Source organism: Schistocerca gregaria, chromosome 4 (assembly GCF_023897955.1).
Source record: "Schistocerca gregaria isolate iqSchGreg1 chromosome 4, iqSchGreg1.2, whole genome shotgun sequence".
Taxonomy (NCBI): Eukaryota; Metazoa; Arthropoda; class Insecta; order Orthoptera; family Acrididae; genus Schistocerca; species Schistocerca gregaria.
The window spans coordinates 121,146,631-121,168,653 of NC_064923.1; the positions used below are offsets into that span (position 1 = coordinate 121,146,631).

Below are 22,023 nucleotides of genomic sequence, written 5' to 3' on the forward strand. Positions count from 1 at the left end.
GGCGCTACTCCATGGATCATGGATTTCCCTTCTGTATCCGGTTCGAAGTGATGATTTCATGTTTCATAGCGTGTGACGATGTTCGAAAAACGTTGTCACGATTAGCCTCCTAAGGCACAAGCAGTTCCATCCAGATGGTCCTTCGTTGCTCTTTATGCTCTCCAGATAGGCACCAAGAAATCCAGCGGGCACACTCCTTTCAGTACCCCAACTGGTGGATGGGTGTGTCAGCACTACCAACAAAGCTGTCCAGTTGTTCAGCGAGGTAATTGATTGTGATCTATCGATCACTTCGAATGTGTGTGTCCCCAACATTGCAAGAGCCACAGCTATGTGGAGCCGGCTGGCACGCGGGAGGTCGGACAGGATTGTGCGACTACGTTGCGATGTTGACAGAAGCCTCGCCCAACGAGTCACCGTGCTTTTGTTCATTGCCAGGTCTCCGTAGAAATTCCATAGTGATCTGCGATGCTCTATTTTTCCGCCAAAAGAAGCTAACAGCTCTCTGATAAACCTCCGTTAAAGACACAATTTTGAAGGCTATGTATATTGCCGCCACCTATCGGAACTTCATGAAGCTATAAAGGCTGAAGAGGGGATATTCCACGACGTCCCGCAAGTCAGCATTTTTCGAACCGAAATTGGGCGAGAAAAAATGTATTGCACTACTTACTGAACGCCCCTCGTACACTACTGGCCATTAAAATTGCTACACCAAAAAGAAATGAAGATGACAAACGGGTATTCATTGGACAAATATATTATTCTAGAACTGACATGTGATCACATTTCACACAATTTGGGTGCATAGATCCTGAGAAATCAGTACCCAGAACAACCACCTCTGGCCGTAATAACGACCTTGATACGCCTGGGCATTGAGTCAAACAGAGCTTGGATGGCGTGTGCAGGTACAGCTGCCATGCAGCTTCAACACAAAACCACAGTTCATCTAGAGTAGTGACTGGCTTATTGTGATAAGGCAGTTGCTCGGCCACCATTGGCCAGACGTTTACAATGGGGAGAGATCTGGAGATTATGCTGGCCAGGGCAGCAGAGGAATATTTTCTGTATCCAGAAAGGCCCGTACAGGACCTGCAACATGCGGTCGTGCATTATCCTGCTGAACTTTAGGGTTTTACAGGGATCGGATGAAGGGTAGAGCCACGGGTCGTAACACATCTGAAATGTAAGGTCCACTGTTCAAAGTACCGTCAATGTGAACAAGAGGTGACCGAGTTGTGTAACCAATGGCACCCCATACTATCACGCCAGGTGATACGCCAGTATTGCTATGACGAATACACGCTTCCAATGTGCGTTCACAGCGATGTCGCCAAACACGGATGCGACCATCATCATGCTGTAAACAGAACTTGGATTCATCCGAAAAAATCACGTTTTGCCATTCGTGCACCCAGGTTCGTTGTGGAGTACACCATCACAGGCGCTCCTGTTTGTGATGCAACGTCAATGGTAACCGCCGCCATGGTCTCGGAGCTGATAGTCCATGCTGCTGCAAGCGTCGTCGAACTGTTCGTGCAGATGGTTGTCTTGCAAACAAATGGTTCAAATGGCTCTGAGCACTATGGGACTTAACATCTGAGGTCATCAGTCCCCTAGAACTTAGAACTACTTAAACCTAACTAACCTAAGAACATCACACACATCCATGCCCCGAGGCTGGATTCATACCTGCGACCGTAGCGGTCGCGCAGTTCCAGACTGCAGCGCCTTTAACCGCTTGGCCACACCAGCCAGCTCTTGCAAACGTCCCCATCTGTTGAATCAGGGATCGAGAGGTGGCTGCACGATCCGTTACAGCCACGCGGATACGATGCCTGTCATCTAGACTGCTAGTGAAACGAGGCCGTTGGGATCCAGCACGGCTTTCCGTATTACTCTCCTGAACCCACCGATTCCATATCCTGCTAACAGTCATTGGATCTCGAACAACGCGAGCAGCAATGTCGCGATACGATAAACCGCAATCGCGATAGGCTACAACCCCACCTTTATCAAAGTCGGAAACGTGATGGTACGCATTTCTCCTTCTTATAAGAGGCATCGCCGGGCGGGGTGGCCGTGCGGTTCAAAAAATGGTTCAAATGGCTCTGAGCACTATGGGACTCAACTGCTGTGGTCATTAGTCCCCTAGAACTTAGAACTACTTAAACCTAACTAACCTAAGGACATCACACACATCCATGCCCGAGGCAGGATTCGACCGAGCGGTTCTAGGCGCTACAGTCTGGAACCTCGCGACCTCTAAGGTCGACTGTTCGAATCCTGCCTCGGGCATGGATGTGTGTGATGTCCTTAGGTTAGTTAGGTTTAAGTAGTTCTAAGTTCTAGGGGACTGATGACCTTAGAAGTTAAGTCCCATAGTGCTCAGAGCCATTTGAACCATTTTTTATACGCTGCATCACAACAACGTTTCACCAGGCAACGACGGTCAACTGCTGTTTGTGTATGAGAAATCGGTTGGGAACTTTCCTCATGTCAGCACGTTGTAGGTGTCGCCACCGGCGCCAACCATGTGTGAATGCTTTGAAAAGCTAATCATTTGCACATTACACCATCTTCTTCCTGTCGGTTAATTTTCACGTCTGTGGCACGTCATCTTCGTGGTGCAGCAAATTTAATGGCCAGTAACGTATAATCACCACATTGAAAATAAAATTGTTCAAATGAACCATGAGTCACATAATGAGTCGATGTATTTTGCACTTAGGGAGATATTAATACAGAAGAGTGGTGCGAGTGGACGCTGTATGTGAGTTGGTTAGGGGAGCCAGGCAGTCAGTAGTTGAACCTGGCGGCCGGGTGCCCCTGCAGGCCGGTGAACACCTGCGCGACGTACTCGAGCAGGTTGGTGTAGTGGCGCAGGATGAGCCAGTCGCGCATGCGCGCCGCGGGCCCGCGCATCTGCCGGCAGCCGAAGCTCATGGCCTCCCGGCCGACGGGCCGCGGCTGCTCCAGCCGTCGGAATCGCACGCCCACGTCCAGCGCCGCCAGCACCTGTCCCAGGGTTGCAGCTCAGTGGCTGACACGTCAAGCACTTCCTTTCTGAAACTGTTCAATACTCGCAAGTGCCGTACTACACCCTTAACGTCGAGTCACACTAGTCGTCGAGAGAATGGGACGGAACGCGCCGTCACCGTCGAATACAGATGTATTCACCAGTGCTATGCTGGATCACGACTCGAACGGCTTGAGCAGTTTACATCACACCCATGGGCACCCATACTCGGAGGCAAGGATGCGGTGTCCACCCCCTACCCCTCCCTCTACCTCTTAAAGAAAAGAAAAAGTACAGTGAAGTCAGGTGGTTTTCTTTCAAGATGGTATTGCTCAGGTTTTTAAGAGGGTCGCAACTGGAACTTTTTTATGGCTACTTATGAGTCACCATTCCCCTTCCAAAATACGGAAAATGCACCATACCCGCAGGTGTTTCCCCTCCCTCTCTCACCTACAAACTATCCAATTGCCTTCTTCATCACACCTCGAGAAATCTCGTATGCTGCTCCAGTTTTCCGACTACTCGCGATCTGGCGGCTTCTGTTGGTGCTATCGCTAAGCAGGTCTTTAGGGTTATTACGTGCTATGGCTTTTAACAACAGAAATAATCGTAAAACACGGACTGCCATGTCTTCTAGGCTGCAAGTGACACGTAACAACAGTAACAAACAAAAGATTGTAAGCACGATTCAGTTCAGTTCTCGAGTTTTCGTTAGTTCTACAATCTAGTGACATGTGTTAGTACCATCTCCACGACAGGTCTTCCTACTGAAATTTAATCACGCGATAGCAGTTACAGTCAATTTAATTTGATTTATCTCGTTCATTAGGCTTTTAATTCTTCCAATCCATATATGGCATACAGCAAACCAGTGCTTAACAGTATTGGTTAAAAACTGTCTTGGTTGCAATTTTAGTTATTTATTTTTCAATGACGCGTTTCACCTTATGTAGGCATCTTCAGGCTATCTACACAGAAAACAGAGAACGAATACATCTATTTAAGAACCGCGATCGCGTTGTGCAGACTTGGATAACCTATAAGCATGTATAAACAGATCAACTACTGAAAGAGCAAATACCTTAATTTGGTATTTATTAGAATAATCCTTTAGTCAGTGTGGGGGCATCGTCGAATATATCAGGCCAACATCGCCTTCGTTAAACTCACTAAAAACAAGAAATATAAAATAGTAAAATCATTACCTTTTCTAGATGGACACGGGAGGCACCAAGATCTGCGTAACGCGTTCCCGTTCACAGGAGTGAGTAACAGAGTAAGATGGGGGCCCAGGTAGTAAGAATAATGCGCCACAGCGTCGAATGCCAGTACTGAAGCCTAATACAGAATCACCTAAATAGGTGGCGCTGCCACGCAGTAGTGATAAGAATGAGAGATCGCAAACTGGATATACACACCCACTAAAACTTTATAAATGTAATGCACATAAAACATTGATAAGATGGAATTACTAGGGGCTACACCTGTGCAATAACTTTCTGCTAAAATTTTGACGAAGTAAAATATAAATGAATGCGGTAAATTTAAAATGAGAAAACTAGGTGTATAATACTACACACAGATACAGTACATAAACAGATTTTTCGTATCATATATCACTAGAACGAGAACATTAAAAACACAGGACCGTAATTTCAGATAAAGAGGCTGCCCATATAACACTCAGTACTGCCTCATTCGGAGATAGAACTTCTAGCAAGAAAACTTTTTTTTATAAAATACAAGTAAAATTATTAGGCTTAAAAAATACACACCAACGTGGAAGACCGACGTTATGCGGGTAAACTCCGCTATGGCCCCTATGGCCGACTTGTCAAGCTCCCTTTGTTTTATATGGCGCTTGTGCTCGGTACAACGCTCCGCAACCGTGTGAATTGTTTGTCCGATATACAGGGTATTACAAAAAGGTACAGCCAAACTTTCAGGAAACATTCCTCACACACAAAGGAAGAAAATATGTTATGTGGACATGTGTCCGGAAACACTTACTTTCCATGTTAGAGCTCACTTTATTACTTCTCTTCAAATCACATTCATCATGGAATGGAAACACACAGCAAGAGAACGTACCAGCGTCACTTCAAACACTTTGTTACAGGAAATGTTCAAAATGTCCTCCGTTAGCGAGGATACATGCTTCCACCCTCCGTCGCATGGAATTCCTGATGCGCTGATGCAGCCCTGGACAATGGCGTATTGCATCACAGCCGTCCACAATACGAGCACGAAGAGTCTATACTTTTGGTACCGGGGTTCCGCAGACAAGAGCTTTCAATGCCCCATAAGTGAAAGTGAAGAGGGTTGAGGTCAGGAGAGCGTGGAGGCCATGGAATTGGTCCGCCTCTACCAATCCTTCGGTCACCGAATCTGTTGTTGAGAAGCGCACGAACACTTCGACTGAAATGTGCAGGAGCTCCATCGTGCATGAACCACATGTTGTGTCGTACTTGTAAAGGCACATGTTCCAGCAGCACAGGTAGAGTATCCCGTATGAAATCATGATAACGTGCTCCTTTGAGCGTAGGTGGACGAAACTAAGATGAGCTCTAACATGGAAATTAAGCGTTTCCGGACACATGTCCACATAACATCTTTTCTTTATGTGTGTGTAAGGAATGTTTCCTGAAAGTTAGGCCGTACCTTTTTGTAGCACCCTGTATATGCTGCCACATTCACAGGGTACACAATACACGCCGGATACTCGAAGAGCAATGTCGTCTTTAACAGAGCGCAACATATCGCGTTATCTTGGAGGCGGGCCGGAACACTGGTCTTAGCCCATGTTTCTGCAGCAGACGTCCTAACTTGCTGCTAGTTGCTACACAGTATGGCAGGAATGCAGTCCGTTTTTCCTATTCTACTGATCCACCACGTGCCTTTCATCGGCGGCCCTTGAAAGCGTTTGCAATTTCTCTTTTACTGTATCCATTTTCCCCGGAAACACGTTTTAAGTTCTGCAATTCGCACTGTAGGTGGTCGTCGTCAGAGATAATCTTGGCTCTATGAACCAACGTGTTCAACACCGCTTTCTTGAGTACAGGATGGTGGAAACTAGTGGCGTTCAAGTACCGATCAGTGTGTGTTGGTTTTCGGTACACTGAATGACCAAGCTGGCCTCCTGCCTTCCGCTCAACCAACTCAGCCAAGAATGCTAACTTACCGTGCTCCTCCATCTCGACAGTAAATTTAATGTTGGGATGGACACCATTCATGTGATCGACGAACAGCTGTAGTGTATCTTCACCATGAGACCATATCAGGAAGGTGTCATCAACGTATCGTGGAAAGTAAGACGGCCTGCTCCTCAAAGTGCTCCATGAAGAAATTTGCGACTGCTGGAGACAGTGGTGATCCCATAGCTGTGCGGTCCGTCATCTCATAATATTCATCGCAGTACAAAAAGTACGTTGTCGTTAGGACGTGACGGAACAACTTAATGATTCCATATGGAAAATGTTGGGCCAAAAGATCCAGCATATCTCGTATTGGCACTCTCGTAAAAAGTGTCTCAACGTCCAAGCTAACCATTAGATCGTTTAGGTCTATCTTCATTCTCTTGAGTGTCTCAACAAATTTCTGCGAGTTGACAACATGGTGTTCACCATGTCACACTTTTGGTGCTAATAATCCTGCCAGATGTTAGCAAGGCTGTGGGTGGGCGAACTGATTGCACTAACAATGGGTTCAAAAAATGGTTCGAATGGCTCTGAGCACTATGGGACTCAACATCTTAGGTCATAAGTCCCCTAGAACTTAGAACTACTTAAACCTAACAAACCTAAGGACATCACACACACCCATGCCCGAGGCAGGATTCGAACCTGCGACCGTAGCAGTCCCGCGGTTCCGGACTGGAGCGCCAGAACCGCACGGCCACTAACAATGGGCCTCAGAGGAACACTTTCCTTCTGTATCTTTGGCAATCCATAAAGCCTGGGAGGTCTGGCGGCACGAGGCGTTAATTTCTTCACCACTTCATCTGGTAAGCCAGAATCCTTCAATAACTTCGCTGTCTTTCTGACAATGGCCTGTGTGGGATCACGACTAAGCTTGCGGTACCCGGCGTCTTCTAATAAATGTAGCGTCTTCAGGTGGTAGTCTGCAGAGTTCAGAACCACATTTATATTATTTTTTAAATATAGGATGGTCGCTCAAATACAATCTCACTTCTACCGTTCAACTGAACAGCAGAGAGTCCTCACAGCTCAAGCAGTTTGGCACCTTTGGCACTGATATGTAAATGAAAACGACCACTCGCGACATGTGAGACTCATGGCAGGAATAAAACGCCAGGGGCGCTGCTCTAGACTCACTTGCATGAGCTGTCGATTCAGACAAGAAAGTTTCTCGTGTAACAGCGGTTCAACTTCCGGTGTTAGCAGACTATGCCACGCCCCTCAACCAAGTCAACGTCAAACTTTCTTCCCGAGAAAGTTGACGTTATCGTCCTGTTCTGTTGACAGCTTTATTATACGCAGCCATTTGAAATGCATTGTTGAATGTTTTGAAGCTACGTTCTGTCAAGTGTGACTCAACCTTTAGGGTGTCATGATCATATAATCAACATCTGGAATTTAGAACTGACAGGCCATTCACGTTATTTCAGTCGGAGCCTCCGTGTTGATCTGCTTGAAGATGGAGTGAGGGAAGTTCAAACAGCTGGTACATATAGTCCCCCATTAGCGTTGCTTCTCGAATCCCACATATAGGGTCAGACATGTAATTCAACTTAGAATTTTTGATATCCTAAAAAATTGTTAGTTTATTTTCAGTTTGACGAATAGTAACTATAACTTCACAAAATAAAGAGTAGCATTGTATCTTAATCTTACAAACCACTGAGAATGAAATTCGTTTTTTCAAATGAAACTGTGCAACATTTTGGTTCCAGGATATTATTTCTAGATGTATTCTGCAGCTATTTGTTCGGTCTCCACGAATCAGTACATTTTCAAATAATTCAACATTGTTGTTGTTGTTGCTGTCTTCAGTCTGAAGAATGGTTTGATGCATCTCTTCATGCTACTCTACGTCGTGCAAGCATCTACATCTCCGAATAACTATTGCAGCCTACATTCTCCTGAATCTGGTTACTATATTCATCTCTTGGTCTGCCTCTACGATTTTTGCTCCCACGCCCCCCCTCCCTCCCTCCAATACTAAATTGGTGATATCTCAAAATGCGTCGTATCCACCAAGCCCTTATTTTAATCAAGTTGTACCACAAATTGTTCTCCTCGGTTATATTCAGTACGTCCTCATTAGTTATGTGATCTATCCATCTAATCTTCGGCATTCTTCTGTAGCATAACATTTCAAAAGCGTCTATTCTCTTAAACTATTTATCATTCATGTTACCCTTCCACACATGACTATACTTCAGACAAATACCTTCAGAAAAGACTTCCTAACACTTAAGTCTATATTTGATGTCCACAAATTTCTCTTCTCCAGAAACGCTTCTCTTGTCATTGTCAGTCTACATTTTATACCCTTTGTCTTTCGGCCATCAATTATTTTGCAAAACTCATCTGCTACTTTAAGTGTCTCGTTTCCTAACCTGTTCCGTCAGCATCACCTGATTTACTGTGACTACATTCCATTATCGTTGTCTTAATTTTGTTGATGTTCCTCTTATACACTCCTTTCAAGACACTGTCCGTTTCGTTCAATGGCTCGTCCAAATCCTTTGCTGACTGACAGAATTACAATATCACCCGAAAACCTCAAAGTATTTATTTCTTCTCATCGGGTTTTAACTCCTACTCCAAATCTTTCTTTGGTTTCCTTTACTGCTTGCTCAATGCACAGACTGAATAACATCTGGGATAGGCAACAACTCCCGTCTCAAGCACTGCTTCTCTTTGATGCCCCTCGACTCTTATAACTGCCGTCTGGTTCCAGTACAATTTGCAAATAGCTTTTCGCTCCCTGTATTTTACCCCCGATATGTTCAGAATTTTAAAGAGATTAATCTATTCAACATTGTCGAAAGCTTTCTCTAAATCTAAAAATACCATAAACGTAGGTTTACCTTTCCTTAACCTATGCTCTAAGATAAGTCGTAGGGTCAGTAATGCCTCGTGTGTTCCTAGATTTCTCCGAAATCCAAATTGGTCTTCACCGAGGTCGGCTTCTACCAGTTTTTCCGTTCTTCTGATTTTTCTGTAAAGAATTCGCGATAGTCTTTTGGTATCATGACTTATGATACTGATAGTTCGGTAATTTTCACACCTGTTAGCAACTCCCTTCTTTGAACTGGAATTATTACATTCTTCATTACTAAAAATTATATTGGCCTCAAAACTGCTGATTTACACAGACTTCTGTTCTGGTGTACTTCATTTTCACACCTGTTAGCAACTCCCTTCTTTGAACTGGAATTATTACATTCTTCGTTACTAAAAATTATATTGGCCTCAAAACTGCTGATTTACGCTGACTTCTGTTATGGTGTACTTCATTTTAATCATCAGGAGGACAATAGATAATTAATCTGGATCTCCCATATCGGCGAAGCATTTTATTGTTGAGATAAGCACAAACTTCGGGGTGGTCTAAGGCGCTACGGTCATGGACTGTGCGGTTGATCCCGGCGGAGGTTCGAGTCCTCCCTCGGGTATGGGTGTGTGTGTTTGTCCTTAGGATAATTTAGGTTAAGTAGTGTGTAAGCTTAGGAACTGATGACCTTAGCAGTTAAGTCCCATAAGATTTCACACACGTTTTTTTAAGCTTCAGGGTGGTGTGTACTAACCTCGCCGCAAGAAAATCAGGGAAATCTAATTTTAAATACATTTTACTGGGCAATTTCTGCCTACACCTACTAAATTTTTATATCGCTCAATTACGATGTGTACACTAATTATGAAAATGCGAGATAACTGCAAAAGGTATCCCTACAAAAAGAAGATACATGTACACATCTGTAAAAGTTTCAACAGGTTTGAACAATGTAACCAAAGTTGTATGACAGGATAGGCAACCTTCAAAGAAGTCATATCACCTGGACTCAAACCAACAAGCACAGATGACACATCGTTCTTCCTTATATAGGCTTGGTGAAACAGTCCGGTTTTGGACTGGACTGCGGTATGCTTTCGATGATTCGACTGCAGGATGATGTCAAAGCGTCGATTCTCACGCATACAACGTTCCAGCTAACATAGAAGCAAAAATTATCTAGTGGCAGCATGCTACAAGTTCTTAGCCCGTCTCATGGTTGCACTTCTATATGGTATATGTACGTATTAATCTTTAACCTACGAATTCCTCAACCAACTATTCACTGGACTTCTGGCTCATTAGCTTGATAATATTTTAGGTTAATGTTATATGATATGGATACTGCGTACATATTCATGAATGTCTTTGGTCAGCACTATTACTCACCGTATGGTTCACAATCTTTAACGCTGTAGATGAAACAACCTATATCCATAGCATATACCAGAATTACTCAGCTGGATTTTTGCAAATCCACGCTGGAAGAAGTATATGTACAACATTTGAGAGGTCATATACAAACATATACAAACAATTCATGTACTCCAGTATAATCATAGCCATCTGTAAAACAGCAAATTCACAGTGAGGAATAGTATCTAATTCAGTTTTGGGATTGATATTTAAGTTTATCGCTCTATCATGATAGTTTGTAAGCCCTCGTTATATATTTTAGAATAATAATGTTCACTAGACTTTGTGAGACCCAGACAAGTGAAATGTGTTTGTTACATCAGATTGGCAGGCGGCTATAGAATTGATTTGTGTGTCTAAACCGACCTCTGCACAGCATCCTAACTTGTAGGAATTATGTTTAATGAATGTTCTGAACTGATTAAAGTTTCGTAATTCAAATACAGCTTTATTTCACATAGTTTATGGGTCCTGATCAGTCCCTCTCCGTCCAATATCACTCAGCCTGCTTAGCCACATAGTAAGTTCTTTTGATCTAGTAGGTATTTCATCTGTTTGGTTGCTCCTCCTTCCGATTTCCAGCTTTTATGTAGCGTGAGATATAGAGAAATTAGTTTGTCATATGCTACTAATGGCTGCCATACACGTATCACTTGGCAATCTTGAAATTGTTCACGGTTCTTCATAATTAGCTTAACAAATTACTACCCACGAATATTCAGTGACCGTCACGACCCAAATAATCTTCTTGTCACTTTCAAACTCTTTGTTCTTCAAAATGTACCTTTTTTCCGCGCTTTTATACCGTAGTCAGACGGCCACCGTTGGCCACTGGCCACCGACTGACCAACTTCAACACCGGGAAAGCGCTTTCAGTCTACCTAGGACTCCCCGACCGTCGATATGAAACTCTTAACTCCCAAGTCCTTCCTAGCATGACAGTATATCGCACCCACAGAAAATAAGCTGCTACACACACCAAAAAAAGTTTTGCATCGCCTCGGTTCCGAGAGTTCCGGAACCTGTCAGAAATTTGGAATAGAGATCAATATAAATATCATTTCCACCCTTTCTATTGCTCATGAAAACCGCAAATTGAGTGTTGTACCACCATACAGTGAGACTTTCAGAGGTGGTTGTCCAGATTGCTGTACACACTGGTACCGCTAATAACGAGTAGAACGTCCTCTTGCATTGATGCATGCCTGTATTAGTCGTGGCATACTATCCACAAGTTCATCAAGGCACTGTCGTCCAGGTTGTCCCACTCATCGGCGCCGATTCGACGTAGGTCCGTCAGACTGGTTGGTGGGTCACGTCGTTCATAAGCAGCCCTTTTCAATCCATCCCAAATGTTTTCGATAGCGTCTATGTCTGGAGAAGACACTGGTCATTCTAGTCGAGCGATGACGCTATCCTGAAGGAAGTCATTCACAAGATGTCCACGATCGGGGCGCGAATTGTTGATCATGATGACGAATGCCTCGCCAATATGCTACCGATATGGTTGCACTATCGGTCGGAGGATGGCATTCACGTATTGTACAGCCGTTACGGTGCCTTCCATTACTACCAGCGGCGTACCTCGGCCCCACATAATGCCACCCCAAAACAGCAGGGGACTTCCACCTTGCTGCACTCACTGGACAATGTGTCAAAGGCGTTCAGCGTGACTGGGCTGCCTCCAAACACGTCTACGACGATTGTCGGGTCGAAGGCATATGCGACACTCATCGGTGAAGAGAACGTGATGCTAATCCTGGGCGGCCCATTCGGCATGGGCCCATCTGTACCACACTGCATAGTGTCGTGGTTGCAAAGATGGACCTCGCCATGGACGTCGGGAGTGAAGTTGCACATCATGCAGCCTATTGCGCACAGTTTGAGTCGTAACACGACGTCCTGTGGCTACACGAAATGCATGTTGTTGGGCCCATCTGTACCACGCTGCATAGTGTCGTGGTTGCAAAGATGGACCTCGCCATGGACGTCGGGAGTGAAGTTGCACATCATGCAGCCTATTGCGCACAGTTTGAGTCGTAACACGACGTCCTGTGGCTACACGAAATGCATGTTGTTGGGCCCATCTGTACCACGCTGCATAGTGTCGTGGTTGCAAAGATGGACCTCGCCATGGACGTCGGGAGTGAAGTTGCACATCATGCAGCCTATTGCGCACAGTTTGAGTCGTAACACGACGTCCTGTGGCTACACGAAATGCATGTTGTTGGGCCCATCTGTACCACGCTGCATAGTGTCGTGGTTGCAAAGATGGACCTCGCCATGGACGTCGGGAGTGAAGTTGCACATCATGCAGCCTATTGCGCACAGTTTGAGTCGTAACACGACGTCCTGTGGCTACACGAAATGCATGTTGTTGGGCCCATCTGTACCACGCTGCATAGTGTCGTGGTTGCAAAGATGGACCTCGCCATGGACGTCGGGAGAGAAGTTGCACATCATGCAGCCTATTGCGCACAGTTTGAGTCGTAACACGACGTCCTGTGGCTACACGAAATGTATGTTGTTGGGCCCATCTGTACCACACTGCATAGTGTCGTGGTTGCAAAGATGGACCTCGCCATGGACGTCGGGAGTGAAGTTGCACATCATGCAGCCTATTGCGCACAGTTTGAGTCGTAACACGACGTCCTGTGGCTACACGAAATAATGTTGTTGGGCCCATCTGTACCACGCAGCATGGTGTCGTGGTTGCAAAGATGGACCTCGCCATGGACGTCGGGAGAGAAGTTGCACATCATGCAGCCTATTGCGCACAGTTTGAGTCGTAACACGACGTCCTGTGGCTACACGAAATGTATGTTGTTGGGCCCATCTGTACCACACTGCATAGTGTCGTGGTTGCAAAGATGGACCTCGCCATGGACGTCGGGAGTGAAGTTGCACATCATGCAGCCTATTGCGCACAGTTTGAGTCGTAACACGACGTCCTGTGGCTACACGAAATGCATGTTGTTGGGCCCATCTGTACCACGCTGCATAGTGTCGTGGTTGCAAAGATAGACCTCGCCATGGACGTCGGGAGTGAAGTTGCACATCATGCAGCCTATTGCGCACAGTTTGAGTCGTAACACGACGTCCTGTGGCTACACGAAATGCATGTTGTTGGGCCCATCTGTACCACGCTGCATAGTGTCGTGGTTGCAAAGATGGACCTCGCCATGGACGTCGGGAGAGAAGTTGCACATCATGCAGCCTATTGCGCACAGTTTGAGTCGTAACACGACGTCCTGTGGCTACACGAAATGTATGTTGTTGGGCCCATCTGTACCACACTGCATAGTGTCGTGGTTGCAAAGATGGACCTCGCCATGGACGTCGGGAGTGAAGTTGCACATCATGCAGCCTATTGCGCACAGTTTGAGTCGTAACACGACGTCCTGTGGCTACACGAAATAATGTTGTTGGGCCCATCTCTACCACGCAGCATGGTGTCGTGGTTGCAAAGATGGACCTCGCCATGGACGTCGGGAGAGAAGTTGCACATCATGCAGCCTATTGCGCACAGTTTGAGTCGTAACACGACGTCCTGTGGCTACACGAAATAATGTTGTTGGGCCCATCTGTACCACGCAGCATGGTGTCGTGGTTGCAAAGATGGACCTCGCCATGGACGTCGGGAGTGAAGTTGCACATCATGCAGCCTATTGCGCACAGTTTGAGTCGTAACACGACGTCCTGTGGCTACACGAAATGCATGTTGTTGGGCCCATCTGTACCACGCTGCATAGTGTCGTGGTTGCAAAGATGGACCTCGCCATGGACGTCGGGAGAGAAGTTGCACATCATGCAGCCTATTGCGCACAGTTTGAGTCGTAACACGACGTCCTGTGGCTACACGAAATGTATGTTGTTGGGCCCATCTGTACCACACTGCATAGTGTCGTGGTTGCAAAGATGGACCTCGCCATGGACGTCGGGAGTGAAGTTGCACATCATGCAGCCTATTGCGCACAGTTTGAGTCGTAACACGACGTCCTGTGGCTACACGAAATAATGTTGTTGGGCCCATCTGTACCACGCAGCATGGTGTCGTGGTTGCAAAGATGGACCTCGCCATGGACGTCGGGAGAGAAGTTGCACATCATGCAGCCTATTGCGCACAGTTTGAGTCGTAACACGACGTCCTGTGGCTACACGAAATAATGTTGTTGGGCCCATCTGTACCACGCAGCATAGTGTCGTGGTTGCAAAGATGGACCTCGCCATGGACGTCGGGAGAGAAGTTGCACATCATGCAGCCTATTGCGCACAGTTTGAGTCGTAACACGACGTCCTGTGGCTACACGAAATGTATGTTGTTGGGCCCATCTGTACCACACTGCATAGTGTCGTGGTTGCAAAGATGGACCTCGCCATGGACGTCGGGAGTGAAGTTGCACATCATGCAGCCTATTGCGCACAGTTTGAGTCGTAACACGACGTCCTGTGGCTACACGAAATGCATGTTGTTGGGCCCATCTGTACCACACTGCATAGTGTCGTGGTTGCAAAGATGGACCTCGCCATGGACGTCGGGAGTGAAGTTGCACATCATGCAGCCTATTGCGCACAGTTTGAGTCGTAACACGACGTCCTGTGGCTACACGAAATGTATGTTGTTGGGCCCATCTGTACCACACTGCATAGTGTCGTGGTTGCAAAGATGGACCTCGCCATGGACGTCGGGAGTGAAGTTGCACATCATGCAGCCTATTGCGCACAGTTTGAGTCGTAACACGACGTCCTGTGGCTACACGAAATAATGTTGTTGGGCCCATCTGTACCACGCAGCATGGTGTCGTGGTTGCAAAGATGGACCTCGCCATGGACGTCGGGAGAGAAGTTGCACATCATGCAGCCTATTGCGCACAGTTTGAGTCGTAACACGACGTCCTGTGGCTACACGAAATAATGTTGTTGGGCCCATCTGTACCACGCAGCATGGTGTCGTGGTTGCAAAGATGGACCTCGCCATGGACGTCGGGAGAGAAGTTGCACATCATGCAGCCTATTGCGCACAGTTTGAGTCGTAACACGACGTCCTGTGGCTACACGAAATAATGTTGTTGGGCCCATCTGTACCACGCAGCATAGTGTCGTGGTTGCAAAGATGGACCTCGCCATGGACGTCGGGAGAGAAGTTGCACATCATGCAGCCTATTGCGCACAGTTTGAGTCGTAACACGACGTCCTGTGGCTACACGAAATGTATGTTGTTGGGCCCATCTGTACCACACTGCATAGTGTCGTGGTTGCAAAGATGGACCTCGCCATGGACGTCGGGAGTGAAGTTGCACATCATGCAGCCTATTGCGCACAGTTTGAGTCGTAACACGACGTCCTGTGGCTACACGAAATGCATGTTGTTGGGCCCATCTGTACCACACTGCATAGTGTCGTGGTTGCAAAGATGGACCTCGCCATGGACGTCGGGAGTGAAGTTGCACATCATGCAGCCTATTGCGCACAGTTTGAGTCGTAACACGACGTCCTGTGGCTACACGAAATGTATGTTGTTGGGCCCATCTGTACCACACTGCATAGTGTCGTGGTTGCAAAGATGGACCTCGCCATGGACGTCGGGAGTGAAGTTGCACATCATGCAGCCTATTGCGCACAGTTTGAGTCGTAACACGACGTCCTGTGGCTACACGAAATAATGTTGTTGGGCCCATCTGTACCACGCAGCATGGTGTCGTGGTTGCAAAGATGGACCTCGCCATGGACGTCGGGAGAGAAGTTGCACATCATGCAGCCTATTGCGCACAGTTTGAGTCGTAACACGACGTCCTGTGGCTACACGAAATAATGTTGTTGGGCCCATCTGTACCACGCAGCATAGTGTCGTGGTTGCAAAGATGGACCTCGCCATGGACGTCGGGAGAGAAGTTGCACATCATGCAGCCTATTGCGCACAGTTTGAGTCGTAACACGACGTCCTGTGGCTACACGAAATGTATGTTGTTGGGCCCATCTGTACCACACTGCATAGTGTCGTGGTTGCAAAGATGGACCTCGCCATGGACGTCGGGAGTGAAGTTGCACATCATGCAGCCTATTGCGCACAGTTTGAGTCGTAACACGACGTCCTGTGGCTACACGAAATGCATGTTGTTGGGCCCATCTGTACCACACTGCATAGTGTCGTGGTTGCAAAGATGGACCTCGCCATGGACGTCGGGAGTGAAGTTGCACATCATGCAGCCTATTGCGCACAGTTTGAGTCGTAACACGACGTCCTGTGGCTACACGAAATGCATGTTGTTGGGCCCATCTGTACCACACTGCATAGTGTCGTGGTTGCAAAGATGGACCTCGCCATGGACGTCGGGAGTGAAGTTGCACATCATGCAGCCTATTGCGCACAGTTTGAGTCGTAACACGACGTCCTGTGGCTACACGAAATGCATGTTGTTGGGCCCATCTGTACCACGCTGCATAGTGTCGTGGTTGCAAAGATGGACCTCGCCATGGACGTCGGGAGAGAAGTTGCACATCATGCAGCCTATTGCGCACAGTTTGAGTCGTAACACGACGTCCTGTGGCTACACGAAATGTATGTTGTTGGGCCCATCTGTACCACACTGCATAGTGTCGTGGTTGCAAAGATGGACCTCGCCATGGACGTCGGGAGTGAAGTTGCACATCATGCAGCCTATTGCGCACAGTTTGAGTCGTAACACGACGTCCTGTGGCTACACGAAATAATGTTGTTGGGCCCATCTGTACCACGCAGCATGGTGTCGTGGTTGCAAAGATGGACCTCGCCATGGACGTCGGGAGTGAAGTTGCACATCATGCAGCCTATTGCGCACAGTTTGAGTCGTAACACGACGTCCTGTGGCTACACGAAATAATGTTGTTGGGCCCATCTGTACCACGCAGCATGGTGTCGTGGTTGCAAAGATGGACCTCGCCATGGACGTCGGGAGTGAAGTTGCACATCATGCAGCCTATTGCGCACAGTTTGAGTCGTAACACGACGTCCTGTGGCTACACGAAATGCATGTTGTTGGGCCCATCTGTACCACGCTGCATGGTGTCGTGGTCGCAAAGATGGACCTCGCCATGGACGTCGGGAGTGAAGTTGCGCATCATGCAGCCTATTGCGCACAGTTTGAGTCGTAACACGACGTCCTGTGGCTACACGAAATGTATGTTGTTGGGCCCATCTGTACCACACTGCATAGTGTCGTGGTTGCAAAGATGGACCTCGCCGTGGACGTCGGGAGTGAAGTTGCGCATCATGCAGCCTATTGCGCACAGTTTGAGTCGTAACACGACGTCCTGTGGCTGCACGAAAAGCGTTATTCAACATGGTGGCGTTGCTGTCAGGGTTTCTCGGAGCCATTATCCGTAGGTAGCGGTCATCCACTGCAGTAGTAGCCCTTGGGTGGCCTGAGCGATGCATATCATCGACAGTTCCTGTCTCTCTGTATCTCCTCCATATCCGAACAACATCGCTTTGGTTCACTCCTTCGTGGTGGAATGACTGGAACTGATCGGCTGTCAGACACGCTCCATCTAATAGGCGTGCTCATGCATGGTTGTTTACATCTTTGGGCGGGTTTAGTGACATTTCTGAACAGTCAAAGGGACTGTGTCTGTGATACAATATCCACAGTCAACGTCTATCTTCAGGAGTTCTGGGAACCGAGGTGATGCAAAACTTTTTTTGATGTGTCTGTTATCGATAATGATACCCCTACAATTTGCAATGGCTGACCAATGTAATACCATAGCGTATCAAAATATTATTACTGGCTTTTCAAAATTCGATTTGTTCGTTACCTTAAAAATACATTATTCAGAAGATCACTTCGCGAATTAACGTTTGGTGGTATTTAAATCAATAAAATTCCCAACCAGAAATTATGGTTGAATTTCACCACGCCGTGGATTTAAATTAGTTCCATTTAGAAAGCGAGGTACTGCTGGAAATTCTTATAACGAGGTACAAACTGTTCCCTTCAGAACTACACTCCTGGAAATGGAAAAAAGAACACATTGACACCGGTGTGTCAGACCCACCATACTTGCTCCGGACACTGCGAGAGGGCTGTACAAGCAATGATCACACGCACGGCACAGCGGACACACCAGGAACCGCGGTGCTGGCCGTCGAATGGCGTTAGCTGCGCAGCATTTGTGCACCGCCGCCGTCAGTGTCAGCCAGTTTGCCGTGGCATACGATGCTCCATCGCAGTCTTTAACACTGGTAGCATGCCGCGACAGCGTGGACGTGAACCGTATGTGCAGTTGACGGACTTTGAGCGAGGGCGTATAGTGGGCATGTGGGAGGCCGGGTGGACGTACCGCCGAATTGCTCAACACGTGGGGCGTGAGGTCTCCACAGTACATCGATGTTGTCGCCAGTGGTCGGCGGAAGGTGCACGTGCCCGTCGACCTGGGACCGGACCGCAGCGACGCACGGATGCACGCCAAGACCGTAGGATCCTACGCAGTGCCGTAGGGGACCGCACCGCCACTTCCCAGCAAATTAGGGACACTGTTGCTCCTGGGGTATCGGCGAGGACCATTCGCAACCGTCTCCATGAAGCTGGGCTACGGTCCCGCACACCGTTAGGCCGTCTTCCACTCACGCCCCAACATCGTGCAGCCCACCTCCAGTGGTGTCGCGACAGGCGTGAATGGAGGGACGAATGGAGGCGTGTCGTCTTCAGCGATGAGAGTCGCTTCTGCCTGGGTGTCAATGATGGTCGTATGCGTGTTTGGCGCCGTGCAGGTGAGCGCCACAATCAGGACTGCATACGACCGAGGCACACAGGGCCAACACCCGGCATCATGGTGTGGGGAGCGATCTCCTACACTGGCCGTACACCTCTGGTGATCGTCGAGGGGACACTGAATAGTGCACGGTACATCCAAACCGTCATCGAACCCATCGTTCTACCATTCCTAGACCGGCAAGGGAACTTGCTGTTCCAACAGGACAATGCACGTCCGCATGTATCCCGTGCCACCCAACGTGCTCTAGAAGGTGTAAGTCAACTACCCTGGCCAGCAAGATCTCCGGATCTGTCCCCCATTGAGCATGTTTGGGACTGGATGAAGCGTCGTCTCACGCGGTCTGCACGTCCAGCACGAACGCTGGTCCAACTGAGGCGCCAGGTGGAAATGGCATGGCAAGCCGTTCCACAGGACTACATCGAGCATCTCTACGATCGTCTCCATGGGAGAATAGCAGCCTTCATTGCTGCGAAAGGTGGATATACACTGTACTAGTGCCGACATTGTGCATGCTCTGTTGCCTGTGTCTATGTGCCTGTGGTTCTGTCAGTGTGATCATGTGATGTATCTGACCCCAGGTATGTGTCAATAAAGTTTCATCTTCCTGGGTCAATGAATTCACGGTGTTCTTATTTCAATTTCCAGGAGTGTAGTAGTCAACAACCTGAGAAGTTCGGCAGGCCTGCATACACTGGACATCACTGTGCTGGTCGTGCGACCCGTAAAGATATGCTGAGACCACTTCTTCCGAGTCCTGTGGCACAGTCATAAAATATATGCCACTTTTTTCTTTTCTTTTGCTACTCCCATGTGTGTGCCATTGGATCGTGGGAAGTCTGCAGTAGGTGGAAATTGTTTCAGGGCAGACATGCACAGGTTGATACCATCCAAATGCAGGATGTAACAATGATCGATGGCTGCGTCATACAGTCCCATCGTTTGTTTGTTACATTATCATCCCTCGTTCAGAGTTCCCCTGTGCAATGTTCAGCGTCAAGGATTAAAAGAGTTACAAACACGAAAATAAAATAACGTGTCATCGGGTAGGCTGATAATATTTCTCGATACTGTTCTTACTTGCTGCAGAGTGTATAGATAGGTGTTGTACTTACTTGTTGCGAGGGGCAACGCTCTTCTAACGATCGATTCCAAACATGTATCATACTCGAAGCAGCCTACCCTTGGTATGCCGAAATGTTACTGTGTAAAAAAAACCATTTCTTGAAAAACGATCATTTTGCTCCGACTAAGCAAGCCAATACTGCGCTCTTCGGCGTCGATAAGCAATACAACATTTTCTTTCATGCTTCTACATCTACATTTATACTCCGCAAGCCACCCAACGGTGTGTGGCGGAGGGCAATTTACGTGCCACTGTCATTACCTCCCTTTCCTGTTACAGTCGCGTACGGTTCGCGGGAAGAACGACTGCCGGAAAGCCTTCGTGCGCGCTCGACTCTTTAATTTTACATTCATGATCTCCTCGGGAGTAGGGGGAAGCAATATATTCGATACCTCATCCAGAAACGCACTCTCTCGAAACCTGGACAGCAAGCTACACCGCGATGCAGAGCGCCTTTCTTGCAGAGTCTGCCACTTGAGTTCGCTAAACATCTCCGTAACGCTATCACTCTTACCAAATAACCTTGTGACGAAACGCGCCGCTCTTCTTTGGATCTTCTCTATCTCCTCCGTCAAACCGACCTGGTACGGATCCCACACTGATGAGCAACACTCAAGTATAGGTCGAACGAGAGTTTTGTAAGCCACCTTCTTTGTTGATGGACTACATTTTCTAAGGACTCTTCCAATGAATCTCAGCCTGGTACCCGCCCTACCAACAATTAATTTTATATGATCATTCCACTTCAAATCGTTCCGCACGCATACTCCCAGATATTTTACAGAAGTAACTGCTACCAGTGATTGTTCCTCTATCACATAATCATACAATAAAGGATCCTTCTTTCTATGTATTAGCAATACATTACATTTGTGTATGTTAAGGGTGAGTTGCCACTCCCTGCACCAAGTGCCTATCCTTCTACTTAGTTTCGTGGCTTTTTAGAGACTTAGCGTAATACTGACATTTCGCACCACGATTATTCACTCTTCTTCAAGTCCTCCGATTTTGAATTCACTTGGATTGGCCTTTCTGGTTGTTGGAGTGCTGGAATGTTCATCAATGTAAGTGTCTTATCTCTCATTGCGTAGAATCTGGACCAAATGGCTGGTACTCACACAGAGGAGGCGGTGCTCGGTGTCCTCAAAGTCCTGAGCGAACTGCGTGTGCAGTTCCTCATGGTCCCAGGCCAGCTGTTCCAGAGCCACGGCGTGTCTCTGCATCAGGTTGTAAGTCTTCACCAGCTCCGCGTCTAGCTGCAACACACGCCAAAGCAAAGAGAGTTAGTGAACATGTGCAGGGAAATATTATCCCGAGATCTGCAGATGGACAAAGTGCGATTACATATGTAATCCACCAGCATTTTGCATGACGTTTCATATTCAGAAAATTCCTAAATCCACTGTCTGCTAAGCTATTTGCATAAATTAGCAAATGAAATCTAGAATTGAACTTTTTGCACCACAGGTCTTTGAATATTTATTATTACCGCTTTCAATATTTCTACAATGATATGACACAAAGCATATAAAATCCAGATCACAGGACGTGACTAGGTAAACGTAGAAACGAACACTTGAACCTTAAATGTAAATAAACACCATAGATAAATCATACTCTAATCACTATGTCAAATAATATCTACGGACATTACACATTATCCTCTTCACTCAGTGCTCAGTGCTTC

General features: G+C 47.2%; 1 protein-coding gene across 1 annotated transcript in view; it reads right to left on the reverse strand.

Annotated features, from left to right (window-relative positions):
• Positions 1-2,760: 2,760 nt before the first annotated feature.
• Positions 2,761-22,023, reverse strand: part of LOC126267625 (uncharacterized) — a 41,878-nt gene continuing 22,615 nt past the window's right edge. The window contains exons 3-4 of the mRNA XM_049972924.1: positions 21,455-21,592; positions 2,761-3,021 (exon numbers count right to left, since the gene is read on the reverse strand). Of these exons, the coding sequence (XP_049828881.1) occupies positions 2,803-3,021; positions 21,455-21,592 (357 nt within the window). The 3' untranslated portion in view covers positions 2,761-2,802. The remainder of the gene's footprint in view (positions 3,022-21,454; positions 21,593-22,023) is intronic.